Source organism: Xiphophorus couchianus, chromosome 24 (genome assembly GCF_001444195.1).
Source record: "Xiphophorus couchianus chromosome 24, X_couchianus-1.0, whole genome shotgun sequence".
NCBI lineage: Eukaryota > Metazoa > Chordata > Actinopteri > Cyprinodontiformes > Poeciliidae > Xiphophorus > Xiphophorus couchianus.
Window position 1 is genome coordinate 15,240,778 of NC_040251.1, and position 23,958 is coordinate 15,264,735.

Below are 23,958 nucleotides of genomic sequence, written 5' to 3' on the forward strand. Positions count from 1 at the left end.
GTCAGCAGCCAAATTAATGTTGTCAGTTTTTACTAGAAATTAATAATTTTATTAAATTAAAAAAACAGCAATTTTATTTCTAATGTTATATTTTAGAATAAAAGAGAGAGGACATACATTTTGTTGAATTCTGTATAAATGGAAATTTTAAAAAAAGGTCATAACCTAATGAAAGACCTCATAGTTCCACCATTAGTTTAGAAATACGACGCAAACATTTCTTACAAAACATGCAATAATGCACAAAAAGTCATTTTCATTCGCTTTATGTTTAAAAACATTGCTAGGTTTATTATTATTCTAGCTTACTAACCGTACGGGTCCGAAGCCACATGTTGCAAACCCCTGAACCATAATATAATATAGAAAGACTCTCCAAAATGCGTTCAGTTCGGGGTTGATTGCCTCCCTCTAGTTGACTAGAGGGAGTATTGCAAGTTATTCTACATCAAACATGTCTAAAAAGTCAACAAAATGTGAAATTGTGCTACGATTTCAGCTCATAATTCACATTTTACAGCCACGCAATTTGTTTCCTTACATATACGCCTTCTTAAACAAATTGTATAATAATTAATTGAACTTGGCTACATTGTTTGAAAACTAGGTTCAATTGAAATACTTTTTTTGTAATGTCTTAAGGTGACATTTGTTGTGAATGTCACTATATGAAGAATACTTTAAGTATCAGCTTCATAAGTTTTTGTGTTTTGATCAGTACTTGAGTAGCCTTTTCACCAAATACTTTTTTACTCTTACTTGAGTTATTTGACTTTTATTCCATCCATCCATCCATCCATCCATTTTCTGTTCAACCTTGTCCCTACTTTTATTTATTTATTTATTTTTCTAAAAAGTTACTTTATATTTTTCCAGTAGTTCTAATCTACCATAATATAATAAATTAAAGCAAAATGTATATTTCATGTTTTCTTGTTGTAATTCGCTCCTCCGACCACTGGTGTCACTGTTGCAGAAATGCACCATTTCCCGGCTTCACACTCGGCTTCTCGTTTCGTCATTCCGGTGCTCCGGTCGCCTCGCTCCCTCCCGGTGCTAACACCGTCGGGCTTGGCCGTGGGAGCGTAATGGCGGTGCACCGGGGACCCTCTACGAAATGGCTGTTTACCCGGGAGCAGCTGGAAAACACCCCGTCTCGACGCTGCGGGATAGAGGCGGACAAGGAGCTCTCCTACAGGCAGCAGGCCGCTAATCTGATCCAGGACATCGGCCAAAGACTCAACGTGTATCCTTTGTGAGGGCAGCGGCTAACCGGTTAGATGCGGTTACCTTGAGCTTACAGCGACTCTTACTTGGTTTTTCTCAACGATTTCTACTCTTTCCGTAACAAATATATATTTATAACTAAAAAAATGTGATCAAACCAGGATAGATTAATGTTTATGAATCACCAGAGTAGCACAGGCCTGTAGTTAGCTTAGCTATTGTTTAGTCTGGTTCGGTTTCTATTGTTAGCATCGACACGTTTTATATGTATCATTAACACCCAACAGTACTTTAGAAATAGACATATAATCCACCAGGAGCTGGAGGCCTAAGCACCAGTTTTCTCCCTGATTTAACTAATGTTACGTCAGTCGTTTTCTTGGGTCGAAATTTCTGGCTAAACGCTGGTTTCCTCTACGTCATCCGCCTTTCTTTCTTAACTCCTCATACAGGTCTCAACTAATAATCAACACCGCTATAGTTTATATGCATAGGTTTTATATGATCCACTCGTTCACCAAATTCAACAGAAATGTAAGTACAACAGCAGTTCTCCTGCTATTAACGCAGACTTGTGCGTTAATAGGATTAATTAACGCTGTTTCCATCGTCATTAACAGATCATTTCCCAGACCACGTTATTCCTGGCAGCCAAAGTGGAGGAGCAGCCCAGGAAGCTGGAGCACGTCATTAAAATAGCCCAAGCCTTCATTAACCCGCAGGACCCCGTCCCTGACACTAAAAGCAGTGTAAGTAATCTAATATTGAAGAATTGATTTTGGTTTTGGCTGGATCTTTATGGTGTTATTCTAAGGCAATCCTTTGTTTTAAAATCATTTTACCCAAGAGAAAGTAATGGGCTGCCACCGTGTCTCATCGTAGCTGATGTCATTTTTGCTTTGTGGTGAAAAATCCAAGCCTTTGTAAGAAAAAGTGTTTGCTTTTCATCCCTACGCCAGTCTAGATATATTTAGAACAGAGGAATGTTCTAGACCAAAGCCAGTTCTAACCAGTAAACAGCTGATACTTCACCGTCTCAGCTTTTTTATATTTCAGTGGAATTGTTTGAACTATTCTCCTGATTGGTATTGTTGTACAGTGAGATTCTTTTCATGCTTTGTTTTCTCTCTGTAAACTATGGACATAAATGGGAGAAAAATCCTACTGTGGCTGCTGAACTGAGTTCATCCAGCCTCTGTAATTGATGGAACATTTGCAGTTCTGTATTCACAGATTTTTCTAGAAAATGTAACTCCAAATTCTTTGAGTGTAAATCGAAGGAATTTGAAAGAAAATGCATGTTGGGAAGTGGAGATGTGCTTGGATTCTGTTGCCATGACCAAAAAAAATTAAAGTTGCCAGTTTTTTAGGATGTGTCTCATTTAGCTCTATCCAATTTTCTTTGTCAGTCTGAATGGAGAGTGACAAAATGGCAATTTCAAAGTTTTCTCTCAAACACACAACTTTGTGCTTTAACTGGACTGTTGTAAAACATTACCCTGCTCTGACTTTGATAGTAGGTGCAGAATAAGATGCATACTTTGCATTTCTTTCTTTATTTTTATTTTTTCAGGCATTCCAACTGCTGGCACAAGAGCTTGTAGCCCTGGAAACGATAGTGCTGCAAACGCTGGGTGAGAAATCCGCCCTAGTTCATTTAAAGTCTGCTTTGAGTCACTGTCATTTGATTCTTTTTTCTTCACATTAACATGCTTCTTTTTATGTTGGTTACAGGTTTTGAAATTACAGTTGATCATCCTCACACAGATGTTGTGAGGTGTTCCCAGCTAGTGCGAGGTATTGCCTTTTTTTCTTGCAAAGATTTACAGTAAATCAAGTTTATTTGAGTTAAAGGGACCTTTTATTTTATTTATTTTTTGGTATCATGGATTCCCAAACTACATAGACTGCATGTTGTGATGTAAAGCTTATTATGTAAATGAGTTTTAAAGCATCTTTCTTTCTCTCTTCTTTTACAGCAAGCAAGGATTTGGCACAGACTTCCTATTTCATGGCTACCAACAGGTTATTATCCTGTTCCCATTCTTGCACTGTAATGGCACACTATGGCTTCCTGTCCTGCAGGGTCCCCCTTCCTGTGTCCAACGCCCTGCGTGCAGCCTGGACCCTGGGAACCTCTATGCTGGGAAGTACCGACCAGGCTGCTGTGTGCGGTGTATTGTACAGGGGCTCAGTGTTGGCACAGAGGGGTTGAATGCACAGTGTGGAGTGTAGTGTTGCTGTTTACCTCTCAGGGTTGTTTGGTACCGAGTGCACATGTCTAAAAAACACAAACGGTAGCCTGAATATAGATTGCCGCTAAAGATTCTTTAACTTATAGTTTCTTGGTAAGTACAGTTCAGTTCTTTCTTTGAATTTTTAATTTTTTTCTGTATTTTAAAAAAAAAATTCCATCCTTTTACAGAAACGACAAACTATAATGCAAGCTGAGATTTTTAAAAAATTTTTTTACTTAAAACCCTATTTGTTTTGTACTCATTGTATAAATACATGGACGAAAAACCGAACAAACTTACGAGAAGGGCATTTTCCTGAAAACGGAACATTTAAATAATGAAAGCATGAGATGAAACATCTTCTTTTTATTACTGCCATCTTGTGGCAGTATTGGTAACAGCAGGTCACTTTAATTTGCATGCAATATAATAATACATATATAAATACAAGAATAAAAGTGAATAAATCAACCAGGTGATAAATAAGTTAAAAACATCTGTATTAACCTTCAGTTTATACTTTAAATAGCTGAATTTGAGGAGTCTTTCAAGGTTTCTAGTGTTATAAAATATGTGGTAATCACAAAATGTTATCACAGTGACAATCTTTTTTTAATTGGCTTTAAAATAAATATTTTGCTGCAGTGGCTTAAACTCAACCCATTTAGCTTACTTGTTCCCCGTTTAATTTCCTGTATCACCGCATTCTGATAGCTAACTTTTAAATGTGTGCATAAACAAATCTGATGACATGAAAGAAAGTATTCCTGGTTCATACTATCTGCAATAAAGACTTGATTATAATTCGGCTACATGCCTCTCAGATTTTTAACACCATGTCATAAATGTTTTTATACATTTTCCAGTTCTAGAAGGTGAGTTAATGATTGAAAATGGATGTTAATAATTTAGACACTGTTTGTTAAATGAGTTTGGTAATCTTTTCTGGAGCAAGTGATGTATCTCTGGTGTGTGTCATGTCTCTTCTTGCAGTTTGCACCTCACCACCTTCTGCCTGCAGTATAGGCCAACAGTGGTTGCATGTGTCTGCATCCACCTGGCCTGCAAGTGGTCCAACTGGGAGATCCCGGTGTCCACAGACGGGAAACACTGGTGGGAGTACGTGGACCGCACCGTAACGCTACAGCTGCTAGATGGTGAGATTGTAAAACAATGACGATTGCAGAACCCTGAAATACAGAGTCTTAAAAAGTCTGGAATTTGAAAATACATGCATGTAGGAGCCCTGTTGTGTAACAAATTATTGCAGATGTATTATTTATCAGCCAATGCCCTTTTTGTTGCTTCCAGAGCTCACCCATGAGTTCCTTCAGATTCTGGAGAGGACGCCCAGCAAGCTGAAGAGGATACGAAACTGGAGGGTAAGTCCAGAATGATCCACCTACATGACCTGCTGCAGTGACGTGTTGATTCACAGTGCTCTGAACTGTCCCTCTGTAGGCTATTCAAGCAGCAAAGAAACCAAAGACTGAAGGCTCGGCTGTGGAGAGTGCCTTCCAGGGGACGTCCTTAGATGGCCTTCCTGGTGTAACCAACTCCTTCTTCCCCTCCACCTCCACATCAAACTCAGAAATGTCCAGCCTGAGCTCCATAGCCGCCTCTTACCCCATGTACCAGCAGCTCAGCGACCAGTTCTCCCAGCCTGCCCACTCAGACTTCACGCTAGTTAAACACAAACACAAAGCCACAGCCGGGTCCAGCAGCGACCACGAGCAGCTGGGCACCGCTTCCTTTTCACGGCCGCAGAAAGTCTTGACTCTGGAGAAGTACAGGGTGAAGCAAGCAGGAGAGCTGGCCTTGCAGAACGGCGTTAAGGAGGAGGTCGGCGCCGACGTTTATGCTCCTCCGGCCGTCTCCTCACACCACCACAAGAGACGCTCCCAGCAGCCGCAGGCCGGCCAGTCGGGTGACGGCAGGCGGGAGAAGGCGAGCTCAAAGAAGCCCCGGCTCGCCTCTTCCTACGCCGAGAACGGCTCCGTCACGGGCGAGGAGTTCAAAATGAGAATCAAGGTTTCTTCGGATCAGGGCGCAAGTCTGTCGGGGAAGGACAAGCACAAAGAGCACGGCGGACACCGCCACTCCAAACACAGCCACTCCCACTCATACTCCATCAGCGGGAACAGCAGGGTGACGGCCGACGGCGCTGCTTTCTCTGTCCGAGCTTCCGGCGGCCATTTTAACGACAGCAGCTCCTCTGGCTCGTCCCGTAAGAGACAGCACGCCGACTCTGGCGGCCACAACAACCACCACCACCACCACTCGTCCTCCAAGAGCAGCAGGTCCTCCAAAGGAGGCGTTGGCTCAGCTCACTACCAGTCAGACGGCGGCCAGAGAGCGATGGAGCTCCACGACGGGACGAACGGCATGCTGCTGTCCAACGGCCAACACACTGACTACAAAAACACTTTTGACATGCTGGACTCTTTACTAAGTGCCCAAGGAATGAACTTGTAACTGTGAGTCCCTAGATTTATCTAGGATGAGGTTTTATAGAGTTTAAAAAGTGAAATTTATCCGTCTTAAGTTATCTGCATCACCCTCAGTCGTGTCTACACACTGATTATTGATGATTCCTATCAATCTATAGAGCTGTGTATTAATTCCTTGCAACGCAAAAGAAAAAAAAACATGTGTGAGTTGTTTTAGGAATGCAGCTGGAAAATAATTCCTTTAATGTTATTTTAAAATGAGCTGACAGTTATTTTAATGTGCACGTTTTAAAAGTCACAAGAAGAGGAAAAGGAAGAAGAAAAATGGCTGACATTTTGCTGCCTTTGTGACAGTTTACACTTAATTTTTTTGTTGTCCTTCAGTTTTGTTCCACAGAAATCTCAGGTCTTAAACATTTTTTGATAAAAGAGAGAGCCTCCCTCCGGTGCGGTGGGGGAGAATGGATCAAACTTTTGTATCTGATCCAGAGAAAAATGGTCTGCTGACGTTACAGAGTGCAGAACAAATGGGAGGCCCGTTTATTTAAAGGCCTACCAGAACCTGGTGAGCACTCATTTGAGAGCTACAGATGAAGCTAACTGCTGTGGATCTGCATCGAAAACACAGCAGCTAAAATTAAAACAAAAAAAATCTCGTGATTGTTCTAGTCAATCGCTATTCAGTATGATAAATGTCATTAACTATCTGAAAATACAGATCTCTAAAGTTGTGTATATAGGACTGTAGTTCAGAAGTGTTGGTTACTGCATCAGTCCAAACAACTCCATTGTATTAAAATCCAAAGCAGACTGTATTGATGAACAAAACCTTGACTTATGTATTGGGAGCCCAAATAAAAACACCCAAAACTGACAGCCATTGTTTCCCATTTTCTACTATTGACTAAAATGACGAGATGGAAAAAGGTGATCTCAAAAACTCGGCGGTCTGCTGAGCGCCCCAACCACCGGGCTTAGCAGATTTTCTGGGGGAAACCTTGAACCAGAACAATGACGATCAAAGTAGATACTGAAACCCTCGACGTATCTTGCTTTCATATCAAGACATCGTTAATGTGTTAATGCCGTAAAAAACAAACCTGTCTGAGTCAAAACAGTCATTATGCCAAGATAATAAAATAAATGAAATATTATTGCATAAAAATAAGCTGGAGGTCTTATTTCCACGTAAGAAAAGCAAACTTGTCACAATAAAACAAGGATAATGACATAAATCTGATTCATGTATCTTCCTGCTACATGAATTTTATTTAAATTAAGCAAAAGACTCTGAAAGTTAACACTAAAATTTAAACTCTTTAGGGTTTTCTGCTAAACTCTCAAACGATTTAGCCTTTATGGCTCACTAGTGGGCGGCACATAAATCCAGTTCCTGATAATTAACCAGCACCATCTGAGCAGACGCAGCGCTTTTCAACCAAGTATTGCCTTCTAATTTTAGAGAGGAAGACAATGGGGGGAAATTCAGCGGGGGGACGTCAGTGAAAACTCCACCATCTGGACATGCTTGCATACTGGTGGGAGGGCGGTGATTTATTTTCAGCTACCTCTCAAAACGCTACGAGAGATGCCTACTGCGCGAAGATCCGCAGAGAGCGAAGGGGGGGAACGAGAGCCGCTTATGAGAGCAACAAATCCCAGAATTAAGAGCCATCTGAAAGGAAAGCATTGCCCAATCTGCTGACTGCATGTGGAAGAATGTGAAAAATGCTTTATATAGACGCAAAAAAAAAAACTTACGTCCCTCACACAATATAATCTGAGCCGTCACATGATTACTAAAACAGCTGAGGCAGCAGATTTAAACTTAAATTAGTTACTAAACAAAAAAAGGAAGGATTTCTTATGGCAACTAAACACACTTTTGTAAAGTTTTCAAAATTTTTAGAATCTGATATGTTTTTATATACCTTCACCCTTAAATAAAACCAAACTGCTCTCAAATGTTGGCTTATTTGTGAATAGAAAGGTGATGTCAGGTATAAAACACACGCTAGACAATTCAGATTTGTATTTCTAAACATGAAATCAAATTATTTTCTTCCCATTTCACATTTATCCCCAACTGTTAAGCAGTCTTTTTCCTGTCACGTCCACTAGATGGCAGTATTACATTTGGCCCTTGATCCAACACAGATCACCAAGACATTCAGCATAATTTTTTATTTATTTTTTAAAAGGATTTTAGTTTTTTGAGAACACAAGACGCAATGTTGAATAACCTTGGAGAGAGGAAACGGCGAACGCTGGTTTCCGTGGCACAAATCCGAGGCGCACGCCTCTCTGCGATCCTCACGCAGTCACACACTCTGGACGTTATCCATCCAATTAACAGTCGGATAACTTTAGGACAGCGGCGGCGGGGGGAGCAGAGATGTTCCAAGAAGTGTTAGAGCACCTGGTAATTTGAAGCATGGGGTCGATCCGAGGGCCTTTAGCAGAGCAGCGTGTGGCTCACTTTCACCCGCATGAGTCTTAATGCAAATGACGGGCAGGAAATTGCGCAGGAAAGTGGCATAATTATAAGCCATTGAAAGTCCATTGTCATTTATGTCTGAGAGGTCTCTCTTGAAAAATCAGGAGCTGATGGAAACCTCTCCAAGCACCTGAGATAGAGCCGGAGGGGGAAAATGACTAGTCCTGAGCTGCTATTATACCATGCTATTGCAATTATATTCAGTGATTGGCAGCAGCATAAATTAGCCTCTGTCTTCTTGGTGTGGTTGGCTTTATTTTTGCTCAGGTATCTGTTTTTCACAAGCGTCTGTATTCCCTTCGGCCGCCTGTTCCCGGTGAAAACAAGACATTTATTTTGCAGTTTAACTCTGTAATCATTCCCTTTACTACCCCAGTTTCTGCTCCGAGTGCATCCTCTTGTGGCCTCAACACCAGAGATTCATGTCTGCGGTGGGAACCGCACAGCACCAGCTGTCCTTTAAAAAAGAGAAAAAAAAACTGTTGATGTGAAATGTCTTCCTCCCTGCTCGTCCCCGATCATCAATTATTCACCAACTTCGACATTTGAACTAATTATGGAGCACCAATGGCCTATTTGAGCGGGGTCCTGTCAGATGAAAGCCGGGTCCTTCCCGACAGCGGTGGAGGCGCGAGGAGACGAGGAAGACGGCAGCCGCCATTAAAACGAACGGAGAACTCCGCATCCTCCTTCACACACACACCCACTCGTAATAATAACAGAAGAAAAAGCATGAATTGCTTCCTCACACACACCCACTCTCACGCGGACCATGCATAAACATGATGCAGGGCAGTGCCTTACACACACACATTGATGTGCGCGCCACCTGTGTGGGCTGTTTGGCCTCCTCATCCAGACCTCTCTGGTTTTAATTAGCCTGCTGCTGAAGTGTTTTCCTTTTTACATTCTCTGAAGGGTGATGATAACGGCTATAGTCGAGATGGAGGCTCTCCGCAGGTTTGTTTCATTAGGGAGAGCATAATGACCCTGCAATCACAACACCAGGAAAATACCTCCCCTAATAATTATTTTGCTCCTAATGGCTCGGTTTATACCTGACTGTGGCTTTTGTCATCATGGCGGAAAGATTTATTCATCATTTTAGTGGGAATAATCTATACATGTATTTGTTTGTTTTGTTACACACCTGAAACACAAATGTAAAAGGGATTTCTTTGATTAGCTTCATTTTGGAAATCAAATTAACTTAAAAGTTTCTTAGTTAGCAAACAAGTGACTCATTTTTACAAATTTATAAAATTAAAGTAACAACAAAAGATGCACAATCTACAATAATGGTATGTTCCACAGCAACCACAAGGTTAAAAAACCTAAAAAGTATTAATTTCCTTTTTTTTAAAGCAACAATCAACTGGCATCATATGGCGCTGTTTTTCTAGCTTCCTCTATGCAGCTGTGCTGCAGTTTGTGTGCTTCATTATTTGTGAAATTTGAATTCTCTAAGTAAGAGCTGTTTTGTTTTTTAAATATGAAGTTTCTGTCGTGTAGCGTTAGCGCCCTGTACGATTTCCGATAATTGCTGCACATCTTCCCCAACTTTTCGTCTGCCCACTTCCTATTACATTACCGTGAAAAAAAGATTAAAAGCGCCACAAAATTTAAAATAAATAAAAAAATCAATCCCTGTTGCTATACCTGCCAGTCACCACAAGGTGGTGCCACAACCCACATTTTAATAGCCAAATCAAAACAAACCAGCTAATTAAGCTAAATACTGATAGTTGCATCTCAGTAAAGACAAATATCATCCAAAATGTAATTTATATTAGTAATTCAGTTCAGAAAGTGAACTTTAAACACCCTGTAAGCAATTAAAATTAAAAAGTACAGTAATGTTACAATCACGCTGCTGTTGGAATTATATTCAGCGATTGGCAGGAGCATAAATTAGCTGCCATCTTCATAGTGTGATTTTATTTAATTTAGCTCAGGTATCCTTTTTTCACAAGCGTTGGTATTCATGTTAGCCAGCTGTTCCTGGTGAAAAACAGGGCATTTATTTAGCAATTTAACTCTAATTATTCCCTCTGTTACCCCAGTTTCTGATCCAAGTGCATCCTCTTGTGGCCTCAACGCCAGAAGAATGCTGGCGTGACGCTTGCCTAGCAGGTACTCAATGAACTAGAAAATGTTATTTTTAATCAAGCTGGCTGGTAACAGAATACTGCATATAGGCATTTAAATAAAATGTTGAGTGGAAGGAAAACAGTGATAAAAGCAGAAGTGAGAGAATTGTAAATTTAACTTCGAAATCAAAGTCCGAGAGTCTGGAGGATGAAAATTTCTGTTCTTAAGTTGCTGACATTTGAATGATTTGCTTGAAAACACAAAAACCTGACTGTATTATTCCCACAAATGTCACTCCCAATCCCCAAGTCACCTCACAATCAATTATTTCCCTAGAAACTGAAGATAAAGAAGCAGAAATCCAGGAAGATTAAAGCCAACGAATAAACAAAAGGAGTCATTAAGCACATTAGGTGAAAGAACGTATGTTGTGGTTTAATCGGAGGAACGGTCAGTTAAAAACCGTCTACGTTCTCGCTGGTTCTTGTCCTAGAACGTCCTGTACCGAAGGGAGCAAAGGGAGCGTTTTAGCTCATCGGCTTTCTGTGGGAAATTCGGCTGGATGTCATCGGTGTAGCAGCGAAACAAAACGTTATGGATTATGAGTGCGAGTGGGAGTGTGAGGAGGAGGATGAGTCGAGAAAGCTGAATTGGAGAGGTGGGAGTTGAAGCTTTCCAAAGCTGGATTTGGGTTGACAGAGCATAGCATTTTTTCCCCTTCCTCCAACAGCGGTACGCTGAAGCAGTAGGGGTGCTTTATTGATATTTTTGGGTTTTAAGATGCAATAAGAGTGATTGAGTTGTGTAACTACAGCTTGAATATAGCACTTACATGACAATGTGGTAACGCTGAGTCAAATCTAACAGCATTGGCGCTGAGATAATGAAAAAAACCCTTGTTTTGCTTATGAAACATCCGTCATTTTCCATCAGCATATCTCGAACGGTGAAGTTGTGTGTGCATGTGTGAGAGGCAGTGATTCACGCTTGTGTGTGTGTGCATCTGTGGGTGTAAAGCAGCTAATCCTCCATGTGTGCCTTGAGAGAAATATCCAGAAGATGCACCTGCTGCAGGATAATTCCTCCACTGTGCTCATGTCCTCTTATTACCTTTGCTTTCTGTTCGCTTCACAATAAAGCAGCCGCAGAAAACGCACGACACAAAAACAAACAACTAATGAAGTAGATCTGCTCGCGCGGAGTTACTATGCAACATCCTAATGCAGCATAATTAGTTGACCCTATCCTGGTATTTTATGCGAATGTTTTTGTTGTGGTTACTGAAAGCATCGCCGTCATCATCACCTACACGAGTTACGCTTGGTGTGAAATCACCCGGACTCAGCTCATCTGAAACAAAAGCCCTGAGATATGGACTTGAGGGGGGAAAAAAATTCAAATTTATACACAAAAGAAAGAAAAACAAAACTGGATACATTTGCAAGTAGAAGTAATTAAAGAGTGTCGGGCGTTTATTGGAATACTAAACAAACAAAAAGTTGAATCTGAAGGTAGGAACGTTTGAAAAAAAAAAAGCAAGTAACTATCTAAATAAAAGCGGTAGGACTTGGAAGCGCCTATAAAAAAAGTAAGCATAAAGCGATGATTTAGGGGTGCCTGTACAGCTGCACTTTGGATAAGGATAACTCTCCTTAATGAATGAAATCATCATTTAAAAACTGCATTTTGCATTTAAACTATGGGACACATTTGCTGTAGCATTGCTAAGTTAAATATCCAGATACTTCCATCTGGCATTACATCAATATTCACCAAGATCTTATATCCTTGGATGTCTACTTTCTCCAAAATAGCTTGGTACATTTGCTCGTTGCCGGTTGCCTTGTCCAGTTGAAACTTTATACACTTTTCCACCGCAATCGACATAAAAAGGTTTGGACCTCAAGGTTTGATCACAGAGTTATCGATTTGCAGCTCATCGTCTTACTAACTTTTATGGTCTTGTAGCGGATTGAAAATGGTGGTTGAGATTTTGTTGTTGACGTAAATCAAAGGGACAATCAATGAATAAGTTCTGCTGCCAAGGAAATCACTTGCTTGCAATACCCGATCAGGTCCGGCTTGTACCACCTCTGAGGTGTTGCCAAAAAATGGTGATGCTAATGGAGACGAATCTGGCCAGGGCTGACTGAGGAAGAGGATGAAAAAAGCTAAAAACAGAAGAAATCTGCAAGGTTTCAGTGCTTCCAGGCTAAAAATAGGACAAGGGACGAGACAAGATGAGTATTTAATCAACCAAGGGTGACGGCCGTACTGGTGCTAAAATAACTCCAACTCCGGAGTTTCATCCTCCAAACTCCTAATCACCTAATCACAATTTATCAGCAGGCAAAATGGATCATCTGCCATCAGCTGCTTGCAGACAGTGAAAACCAGACCTCCTGTTTTTTTCTCCAGAGTTGTATTCTGCTCACTAATACAGCAGATAAGAATCTAGGACAACCATGTGTTCAAAAAGCCAAATTATCGGATGTGTTGGGCTGATATAAACACAGGCAGTGTCTGGACATGGCTTTCACCCTCTCTAGCAAAGATAGACCTCCTGGGTGTGTGAACACATCCAACTGCCAGAAAGGTCTTCGCTTCTCCAGGTGCACGCGGCGGACAACTCGCTTCCTTTCATCGCGGCTGGCAGAACCTGCCCGCTATCACATCATTAAATAAGATTTATATCATCACATGGAATAATTCTGTGTGGGCCGATGGCGAATGCCGCTGCGGCCAACTTTCCCCCTTTTTCCGCACCAGCCCACTCACACGGTAACTGGCATTACTGCATATCCAGAGAAAAAGATAAGAAGGGTGGGTGTGAAGATGTCCACGGCTCAGCGGCCAAATGCTACCCACTCAAAGAGCCAAATGTGGGAGTGCTTCTCAGCACAATTTGACTGTGACACAGGTATAAATGGTGTTGAGTGAGGTGGTAGACTGATGAAAGACTGCATGCTTTTCATTCAGCTGTTTTTAGGCAATAGCGTGATGCATATGTTTGCGTAGTCTTAACAGTCAAGAGGACAAGAAGCTTCTTGGTGTGTAAACAGGCCTGACTCAGGTAACAGCGAGGGAAGGACTTACATCACACTCACAGCTTTGGCTCAAAGTGAAAGTTTAAACACTGTGGAATGTAAAATGCCCCCTCTTTCCACCAAGAAAACACCCAAACGCCGAACCACTTTCCAACTTCCACCCAACCAAATCACACCTAACACCTCAGACATGAGCTACACGCGCTAAATGCCCTTTTAAAACTTACCTCAAACTTTTTTGTTCTTAAGCTATTTATTTTCTTTTTCCTTTTTAGTTTTTGAATCGTGACCAAAGGGTGTTAATCATCTAGTGGCACAAATCCCAGATTTGGATCGCGAATAAAGGCGGTTCAATTGTTGCAAAGCCTAAGAGCAAATCTGTCCACCAATAATTTACTGAAAAACACGTAAACTGTTATGAGACACCCTGCGGAGATGATTCAACAGGCTGTAGGAGCATCGTTAGCAGCGCCATATTGGAGTATGACCTCAGCCTTCTCACTTTGGTGTGGAGAAATGTCGTATATTCAGCTACTTATGTTCAATTGAACTTTTTGGGTAACTGTATAATTGCAACACCTTGATTCCTGGTTTTGTAGATTTGGTATCACTGTCCAAGCTTTAGCTACCAGAAAGACGGCTTCACGTTTCTTTGACCAGACTACATACTGTATATCGACCATTTTTGCATCTCCAAATCGGATGTCTGAACATTGTTCAAGGGGTTTGTGTCGCTCTGATACAACTTTGTAAATAGCCCAAAACAGACACAATCTTCAGTTAGCTTACACAAAATGCTCTGCATAAGCTAAAGTCTACATAGCACCCAGCAGCTTTGCCTTTATCCCATGATCCTGGCTTACTCTTGCACATATTTATGGATTCTGCCCTGAGGCTAGTTTCAGTAAGCGGGTCGATGCTAAGCAGTTTTTCTTTCCTGTCCTGCTCCTCATTTTAAAATGTTTACCTTTCTTTGCTTCTAGCTTAGAGGTTCTGAACTTGACCTGGATCGAGGTAATGATAGATGTGAAAGTACTTCCAGCTACATGAAAGCTAACGCTATTTATCTTTCCTGAGCTAATCTTTAGCACACATTTGGTACCATTACCCATTTGAACTCTTTTTTATTATTATTTTCTTTCTTCTAGAAAGAACGTCTGGCTGCCAGTAACTATTTTGTACCATTTGTTTCCCTTTTCCACTGAAGGTATCTCTAGATTTTGTGCTTCTGTTTTTGCAGTCTGCTCTGGTTTTTAAAACCAAAGCCAGTTGACTTGTTCATTTCTGTTTAAAGGGAGTAGTTCCTCTCCACTGTACTCAGGATTCCTGCAAAGTCAACAACTATAGTCGACATTGCTTAAAATAAAACATTCACCAACTGGCATCATGTGATGAACTGAGTTTGACGCCATTATATTGTTTCAGGTGAATTGGACTTGCACCAGTTTATTTTGTAATTTGCTTTGAGACAAGATTTGTTGGCTGCAGAATGGACTCCAGATCAATTGAAAACAACCTTATAACACTTCCTACACTGATCACTACCTGTGTTTTGTGAGTTGTGATAACGCGCGCTAACATTTCTTCCTACCTCGACATGAAAGAGCATTTAATGCTGCAAACCTGTTGCTCTTTTTTTTGATCCAGGATCATTTGGAGCTTCAAAGCAATACTGTCAGGAAACAAATGGAAGTTGGTTTTAAAGAGTTTATACTCACACAGAAATATGTCATTCAAAGACTACTCTGAATTTATTTTCAAGAATTAAAACTATTTGACTGGAGAAAGTGAAAAAAGGGCAGCTTGAACAGATCATCCAAACAATTTTCACCAGCTGGACCCATGCAGTTGCCTATTGATATCATCCAAGTGGAGAATGCCTTCATTTATTTCATGCAGCCTGCCCAGACAAGCTGTCAAAGGATCTTATTGAGTGCAGGAATGTGGATCAACATACACCTTGAAAGAATCCATTCACAACGATTTCCGCTGAGCTGAGGACGACATTCTGCAAAATCCAAAATCTGAGTCCATAGCCGGATGCACTGACGCTCGACAAGATATCCGCCGTTGTTTCACCGCTTCGTGCCATGTGTTCGAGTTATTATGGGATGTTGTACCAGCGGAGCAGAGGGCTGATGGAAGGCAGCAGCAATCGCCCTCTGCTTATTAGACTAGGGGCTGGCTGTGCTCATTAGGCCGACGGCAGCACGATGGGGATCTATTCTCCTGAGGTGACCAAAGGTGCTTACAAAGACCTTCCAAGTCCCAGTAATGATACCCCAGACCTGTCACTCTTGTCACAAGACTGACATGACCTTTTTCTGGCTTGTGTGCTGAAGAAGAAAAATGTCCTAATTTTACTGAATGAGGCAAGAGGAGGCGCACCGTTTCCTCCCAAAAATCGCAAAATTGTGTCCCTCCGCTCTGCGAGCGATACAATGATGTTGATTTCCTTTTCACAAATGTCAACAAAGACCATTTTCCGTGTGCTTATCGGGGCGATTTAAGTGATTGCAATTCAGGTTTTAATCTAAGCACAACAGTCAGACCTTGTGCCATTAAGACCTATGAAATAGAGGCATGCTGAGCAGCAGCGGAACGGCTGAATAGATGTCTGGAAGCAATCTGTGAAAGATGTCTGATCAATGGTCTCCAAATGAAATGAGAGATGAAAAGATGTCTTTTAAAGCTCATGAAAAGGGAACTTTGTTGGTGGGCGTTTTTGTTCAGCTTTTCCATTTTTAACCTCAATCATCTGAACACGGCACACATGAAAGAGGAAAACGGTAATAGGGTCGCCCCACAGCGGCCTTTTTCCTCTGATGTCAAGTGTCCCCCGGACACTTATGTGATTGCATATAACATTTCAAAGACGAAGCTGCATGTTTAGCGAACGCGGCTCCTTACTTTATCTGTGTTTTAGGTGCTTTTTATGGATGAGGCTGGCCTGGTACTTTCTCGCAGTTTAACCCATAAAATTAATGTGTTTATTCTGATTTTATGTGACACGCCAACAAAAAAGTCTTTGCAAAAAATCTCAAGCACAATCTAATTAGTTGGAGAATGACACTTAAAAGTCTTAGAATGATTAAAGTCTAGGATATTTTACATGAATGTGCTTAATCTAAACTGTTTGATGTGTTTTTCTCGCCCCCTACTTTTCTTGTAGCAAACTGCAGCCTAGAAAGAATCTGACTAGAATTTAACAACTGCAGGATTTAGCCCAAGATTACAAATACATCTAAAATAAATTTAAAATTGTGAAAAAGTTTAATAATGTTTGTCAGTCCTTTCAGAAAAAAAAACTATGTTATAGATTCCTTGCATAAAGTGAAATATTTCATTTAGGCGTACAAACAATGAATGGCAAAAACTCAGAAAATCAGAATCATACGTAAGATTAATAAAAATAGATATTTAAAACAGAAATGTCAGACTTCTGAAGAGTATGTTCATTTCCATGCACTAAATACTTGGGTTACCTGTGCACCACACTTTTTTCTTCCACTCAACTTTCTACATCTTCAAGCTCATAAGCCTGTGATAGCATGAGTTTCTAATATGTAACTTTTGCACAATGTCCTAGTCTTTTAAAATATTTAAGACAATATTTACGGTAATTTTTTCTTGATACTCAAATTTTTTTAGACGCAGGTTTCTAGTAGGACTTGATTTTATTTAGGGATAACAAAGAAAAACGTCACTTTTTTTGTAAAAGATACATGAGAACTGCATAATTTTCCTTCCACTTGATTGATCAATCATAAAACTTGACAAAATGTGTATCTAGATGAGTGATGTCAGTAAGTTTGTAGCTGTTTTCGTTTTGACGAGCCTGTTCTAAAGCTAAACTGTCTGCTAATGAAACATAGATGAGATTACATCATTCCTAAATTGCTTTAACTTTTCTAGAAAAATGTGGTCCGATCCTGCCCTCATGGGGGCAGGGGGCTTTCCAAACAAAGCCTGATTGTAATGGGTCGCATGAAGCGCCAGTTTAACCCCCGCACATACAAAATGAGAGAGAGCAGGAGCCAAGACGTACATTAATCCTTGCCAGATTGGGGACTTTATGAATTACGCTGAGAATCTTATCTGTTTCCCCAGATCTCCTGCTGGGTGAATTGATTGCGTTTCTCGGTCTTAATCCACACCACGCCATGCATCTTGGGAGGCAACCGGGGAGCCATCTTGTACAAATAGAATTTAGGCTCGACAAAAGCCATCTCCAGCTGAGCAATGAGAAAGCATCCTTTCACCGCTGCACGTCCCCTCCCAACCACGAAGAGTGGCATTTGAAAATAGCAGACAGAGGTTTTCATGGAATTGTTGCTATTGATTTCTGTGTAACTTTTCTCCAGCCGCAGTCTCTCTTGGAAGATCATCTGTGCATATGACACTCATCAGGATGGATAAGCCCATTTCGTCAAAACGCCTTCTGTCGCGGCCGTCCTCGAGAAACGGTGCTGTGCAGCCAGAGAGGGTGTTTTAATGAGATTAATTAAATTGCTTATGAGTGATGGCCCTCCACCAATTACCTGGGCCATAATACCGTTTTCCCCAACTCAGGGCGAGCGCTATAAACGTGAGGATGCGGCAAGAAAATGATTAATCATCTCATCACCATCCCAGGAGATAATATGACAATAAAGACAAAAGTATCTCATCAGCTGTGGTTGACTAACGCAAAGAGTTTCTTCCTAAGCCCAGATCCTTTCATGTTATTTGGTACATTTAGGGATGCAAACAATTAATCAAATAACAAATGGTTTATTAAATTAAAATGAGCTCCAATCAATTGATTAAAAACATCTATTTAGACCTTCTTTCAGTGTTGTAGTTTGGTTGCCATCCAGCAGAGGGAGCTGCAGGTCATCCTTAAGCAAAGCCAAATACAGAAATAAAGATGGCGGCGCTATGCCAGCACAATAGGAACGTGAAACGATCCAGACAGTTCATGTGGAATGAAAAATGCACTTTATGTGGTTCTGCTTTGACATATGAACACTCGACAGCGTTAACTTTTCAACCAAAACTAATTCTTAATGTCCTAAAACGACGATAAAGTCTGCCTTCCTCCTCAGCAGTTGAGTTTATTCACACTTACGTAAGAAACATAATTAAAAGTACACTTGAATAAGTTTGTTCACGCAATAAGTTATTAAAAAACATGCAGTGCCATCATCCTACTACTTCCTATTGTCGTCTTCTTCATGGTTTGTGCCAATGGTCACATCCGGTTGTAGATCATGTGACTCATGAAAGGCTAAAGAAAGTGTCTCCATTGCAGTTTGGCGAAATTAACCAATTTCAAAAAACACCTCATCTTAGCGTGTTTGCATTAAGCAAATTTATTTCCTAAATTTCAAATTACATAATTATCTGGTCAATGGAAATGCAGCTAGTTACAGTTCTTGGTGTGAACTTTTCTATTTCACATATTTATTCTTTTCATCTTTTATTTTTTGATTAAGCAACCAAATTGATTATATTTTCTCATTATGTCTAAGTTTAATGATGTGGGAAATCACAATCATCTTAACACAGCTGACACAAAATAATGCTCAAATATAATGTACTTTTCTTTTTAATTTAGCATTTTATGAAACATTTAGCCCTTCGTTGAAGAGGTTCAACGCTCTTGATACAAGAGTGAATTCAGGTTTTTAAGAAAATGGCCGCTTATTAATCAATCAATGAAATCAATCGACGTCATATTAACTCATTAACAGACAACATGCATCCTTACTACGGGTGCAGCCTTTTAAAACAGAATACTGTTTGAATGCTACACCACAGATGTGCATTTGTTTGCTGTAATTAGGATCTGCAGAGACAATCCTGTACCCGAAGAAAGCGGCGGGGTCCGGCCTCCCCTGAGTGTCCTTTTCCCTTTCCCCTTGCCCAAGGGCACGGAGGGTCAACAGCGCAGAGGGAGCGCAGCAGAGAGCGTGGCAGCCAGGAACCAAACCACAGCGGGGCCCAACAGCCGATTGGAGAGCCGGCGGCTTCACGCGGCGCCCCGCGCCGGCTTTTATTGGCCGTTCTCCATCACACCTGTCACACTAGATTGGGTTTGTGGAAGCGTTTCCTTTAGCTGAAAAGGCCAAAGTAGATTACAGGGGCAGGCAAGGTTGAAATGGATTACGGCTGGAATGAGGGCAAATAGAGCGGCCGGCTATCTGAATTGCAAATCAGGAAAGAGTAATGAAGGAATCCGGACAATTTGCGGTGCGGTACAACATGTCCCAAACTCCTGAAGAAGACAGCTTTTGTCATCTCCAAGGAGACGGTATGAGAAGAAAACCTACATTTACATTAATCGTTCCTAAATCTCATGTAGTATCTGTAATTGAGGAATTTCCTATGGCGTTAAGTTGCAGCCCTATTAATCTATTTCTTAATTTGCTGGGGGACCCCAGGAGCCCATTGAAGGCCCCTGGGGTCTTCTGACCTACATTCGAGAAATGATGCATCTGTGAGGGGGGAAAGGCATTTCTCTTTTTCTCTCTGACGCCATGATGAGACCAAAAAAACCTTCACTACACACTATGTGCACAATTATTAGGCAAGTGAGTATTTCGACCAGATAATCATTTTTAGGCATATTTTCTTTCTCTAACCTGGATAAACTTTAATGCTTGTTTTTTCAAAATGGGTCAAAAAGTTGATTTGACTTGTCAAAAATGATCAAAAGTCTCTTGGAGGGATGCAGCACTAATAAAGCCAAACATTTTGTTGCAAGTAGCCAACAAGAAACAAAGCATTTAAAGGTTTTATGGATGAAATGAGAATGTCTCTTAAAGGATCAGATGAACAATTAGTTATGATCAGTATTATTAACGATGAGCTGATTGAAGGTTTTCCAGTTGAATATTGGCTCAAAATCAACTCCCAAACCTACTGCCAGTTTTAGACAATTACTCTAAAAACTGATGCCATAAAAACAAAAAGTGAAATGGAAAAATTTGTTTTTTATTAAGTTGTGTAATAATTTTACACAATAATAGCTACCAACAATCCTGCACTGTACCCCAATGAAAACATCCTGGTTATTCCACCAAATATTGATTTCTGAATTCTTCATGAGTTAAAACATTAATATTGTTGTTTCTAAATGAATATAAACTTGTTTTCTTTGCATTATTTGCATCTTTTTTGACCATTTCTCAGACTCTTGCTGATCCCAAACTTCTTCTTTCTGTTCCCATTCCCAGATTTGTGCATCAAGACAATCCCATCTTTGAAGTTTATTGCATATGATCCATTCTTACATCCATATGATCGTTTATCTGATAGTCACATATGTCATTCGCTTGACTTTCTTAAGATGGTACTTTTTTCTAGAAAGAACTTTTCTCCTGTTTCCTTTTTGTCACCAACTGTGACTTTCTAATTATATGTGCTTATTTCCGCCAGATCTGCAGCTAATTTAAGCCTTGTGACTTTTATCGCCTGCACTGTTGCTACGAAACCCGCGGGGACGTCTCTGCAACTGTAACGCGGAGACGAAAGATATTGATTTCGGAGAAGCGAGCTGGGGTGTTGGCCTCATCCTGATTTAAAAACAACAAAAAAACAAGAGGGAGTAATGTGTTTGAGAGCAAACATGGAAACCTCTGCGGCCCTCCGTCGGCGTTTGAGTCCGTCTTTATTACCGAGATCACCTGCGGGGGAAGCGCTTCTCCTCTGGGGTGTTTTTCCAAACGCAAACCGAAGCGCTGCTCTTTACCCAGCAGACCTTCTGGGAGGAACATGAGACGACTTCATCGGACCGCCGCCTCATTACGGGCTTCCTCTGACAAACATACGCCTCCCCTCCTCTGCCAAACCGATGTCTTTACCCACACTTTCTTCACAACTTCCCTTTCCTGCCACACACACCTTTTGGATGTAATAAAACAGCAGATCAGAGTCATTGGCTGCTGACAGGGACTGACACTGAAACCTGCTGTTGTTGGAAGGCTGCCTGGGAGATGTTCATTACTCACAAAGCTTGTCGGTTTGGACAGGAGAGGAACAACGGTCTTATTAAGTGGAGACCTGGAGCAGCCGTAGGGGAAACGCGCGCACACACACCTACGCGCGCGCGCCCCCACGCGCTCTTTTCCGAGGGAGTTTTGACGCGACGCGTGAAGTTTGGGGCTGTCAGAGGGAAACGTTAAAGTTTTCCAGGCGGTGGCGGGATTGTGCTGAGTTAGGACTCTGACACGCCTGACAGACGCGCTGTCAAGAGGAATGCGACGGCCTCGTTTTCGCAGGAGCCCGCTAATATTGATTGGAGTTTTCTGATGTCTGGCTCATTGTGTAACACTCTCATACACACACACACATATACGAGGAGAAAAACAGATTCAATATTCCCGACATGGCTGAACCTGAAGCCTTGTTTCCATAGTAACTCGGCTCTCCCGCTCTCTAAACATAGCCTCACGCGGCTCTACCTCTGCTCAGATCATCAAGCATAGCTGAAGAGGATGTAGATGCGTGGACATGGATAATGTTCCTGACTTGAGGCGATGAAATGATCTCCCAGCTGAGAGTATTTACAGATGAATAAAGGGAGACAAGAATAAAAAAAAGAGAGAAAAAGAATAGAGCTATTTATTTCTCCCATCCATCATAAGAAGAACTGCAAAAGGTCCACATGTTGAGGACCAAGCAGGACACCTGGTTGTGTTTTCCTGCAGAACCGTTCCATCTCAATCCCCTCAATTCATCTCACCTGCTTTCACTTTTTCTTACCTTTATTATGTTTTTTTTAATTTTTACCAAGTTTGCAAAATCTTAAAATAGAAGCATCTCTCTAAAAAACGCGCTCCACTTCAGCCTGGAGCGAAAGAGAAAAAGGGGGCCGTCATAAATCAAACCCAACGCGCTCGTGACTGTTCGGGGACGAGAGGGAAGTTGGCTGAATTTGCATTTGAAGCAAGTCGTCACCATTCTTTTTCTTTTTCTTTTTTTTTTAACCTTTTAGATAAATCTCTTTCGGAGCGTGTTCTGATGTAATGAGGGCTAGCAGAGACGGGGGGCGGAGGGGTGATGTCATCGGGAAGTGATGCATCCAGATATGTCAGGGCGACGCCGTATTAAAGTACATCCCGATTTTGTCACTTTACAGTTAAACTTCAGCGGTTTGTTGGGATTTTATTTGAAAGATCAACACAAACTTGAGCTGGACGGTTTTTGAATATGTCATTTTAGAAAAATCTGGACTTTTTTTTTGTACCGCCATCTTGTTTTCCCGCTTCTATTTATTTGGACTTTGAATTCAGGCCAACTCTATAATAAAATATTAGGCCCAGTTTGCGATTTTTAGCAAAGGCGTAATATTAAGAGAATTAATTAGTAACTTTATGAAAACTCCCACATGAAAAATAAAAAAATCACAAAGAGGAATGTTGAGCATCTTGTGAAGACTTTGTAAAGTTTTACCAGTGGACATCAGCATCAAATTATTATCAGTACTGGACTTCGAAATGATTGTCTGTATTGAACTGAGATGCTCAGATCAGATTCTGGCAATTTTAAGACTTTTTTTCTGCTAATATTCTGACTATATTCTCGTAATTAAATAACAATTCTCATAGACCAGCCCCAATAATCCAGGTACAATTCACAGAAGGAATGACTGACATAAAAGCCTCTTTTTAAAAATATTTTCTGTCATTTGTAATTTGTTTTTTAGAAAAGTAAAAGAGAGAAAAAAAAAATTGTATCTGGTACGAAAAAAGTAGTAGATTTTATTTTTAAACTATATCGTCTAGCTCTAATGGAAAACAGTGCAGAAACTGTGCTAAGGAAAATGAGACAATTTTTAGAGGTAACCCGATCCGATATTGATATCGGAAATCAGACAAAAAAACGAGAATCTGATTTTATCTGATTCTCTGATAGAAACAACAATCCACACTATAAAATAACAAATAGTATAGTATAGATACTGCAATATCGGTATCGTATTGACAGTAAAAAAGTTGTAAAATTTTATAATAAACTCGTATTTCACCCCCTTGAATCTTATTCACCTAAAAAAAAAACAATAAATCAATGCTTTTCATTGGTCTGTCATAAAATCCTAATAAAATAGACTGAAGTTTGTAAAAAGTGAAAAGGCTCAAGGGCTTTTTCTCCACACATCTTCAACCAGTTACTGTAAATCAAAAAAATTTCTAACCTAAACCTACTTTAATTAACTGTGAAAGCGTTTTATTTCCTGATGAAGAACCTGCTGATGTCTGACGCAACCTTGGAGGCAGCGGCGCTCTTCTTCATCTGGCTGCGCTCTCTGGCTTGCTGAGCCGTCCGCTGTGGAGAGAGACAGAAAAAAGAAACAGCATGATGTAAGAGTTTAAACCTGCAGTCGGGATGGGGGGGATCAATATTTCGGGCATGTTTAGATTGAA

The 23,958-nt window shown here is 40.8% G+C and overlaps 2 protein-coding genes across 7 annotated transcripts in view; one reads left to right on the forward strand and one right to left on the reverse strand.

The window, feature by feature from the left end:
- Positions 1-997: 997 nt before the first annotated feature.
- LOC114140433 (cyclin-T2-like) lies at positions 998-6,788 on the forward strand. Of its 3 annotated transcripts, XM_028010269.1 has the most exons (9): positions 1,025-1,246; positions 1,680-1,761; positions 1,848-1,976; positions 2,801-2,861; positions 2,962-3,024; positions 3,207-3,252; positions 4,458-4,621; positions 4,776-4,846; positions 4,926-6,788. In XM_028010269.1, the coding sequence occupies exons 1-9, from the start codon at positions 1,089-1,091 to the stop codon at positions 5,937-5,939; spliced, it is 1,788 nt and encodes a 595-aa protein (XP_027866070.1). In that variant the 5' UTR covers positions 1,025-1,088; the 3' UTR covers positions 5,940-6,788. The 3 variants fall into 3 exon arrangements, 2 of the variants coding, with proteins under 2 accessions (XP_027866071.1, XP_027866070.1); XR_003594584.1 differs by lacking the exons at positions 4,776-4,846; positions 4,926-6,788 and having other exon boundaries at positions 998-1,246; positions 3,207-3,575; positions 4,458-4,591; XM_028010270.1 differs by lacking the exons at positions 4,458-4,621; positions 4,776-4,846; positions 4,926-6,788 and having other exon boundaries at positions 998-1,246; positions 3,207-3,927.
- zranb3 (zinc finger, RAN-binding domain containing 3) overlaps positions 6,583-23,958 on the reverse strand; it is a 98,991-nt gene continuing 81,615 nt past the window's right edge. For 3 of the 4 annotated variants that reach the window (XM_028010254.1, XM_028010252.1, XM_028010253.1), the window contains one exon: positions 7,932-23,860. In XM_028010254.1, coding sequence (XP_027866055.1) covers positions 23,762-23,860 — 99 coding nt within the window. In that variant the 3' untranslated portion in view covers positions 7,932-23,761. Of the gene's footprint in view, positions 23,861-23,958 lie in introns of all 4 variants that reach the window. The other variant, XM_028010255.1, reaches the window with a different exon arrangement.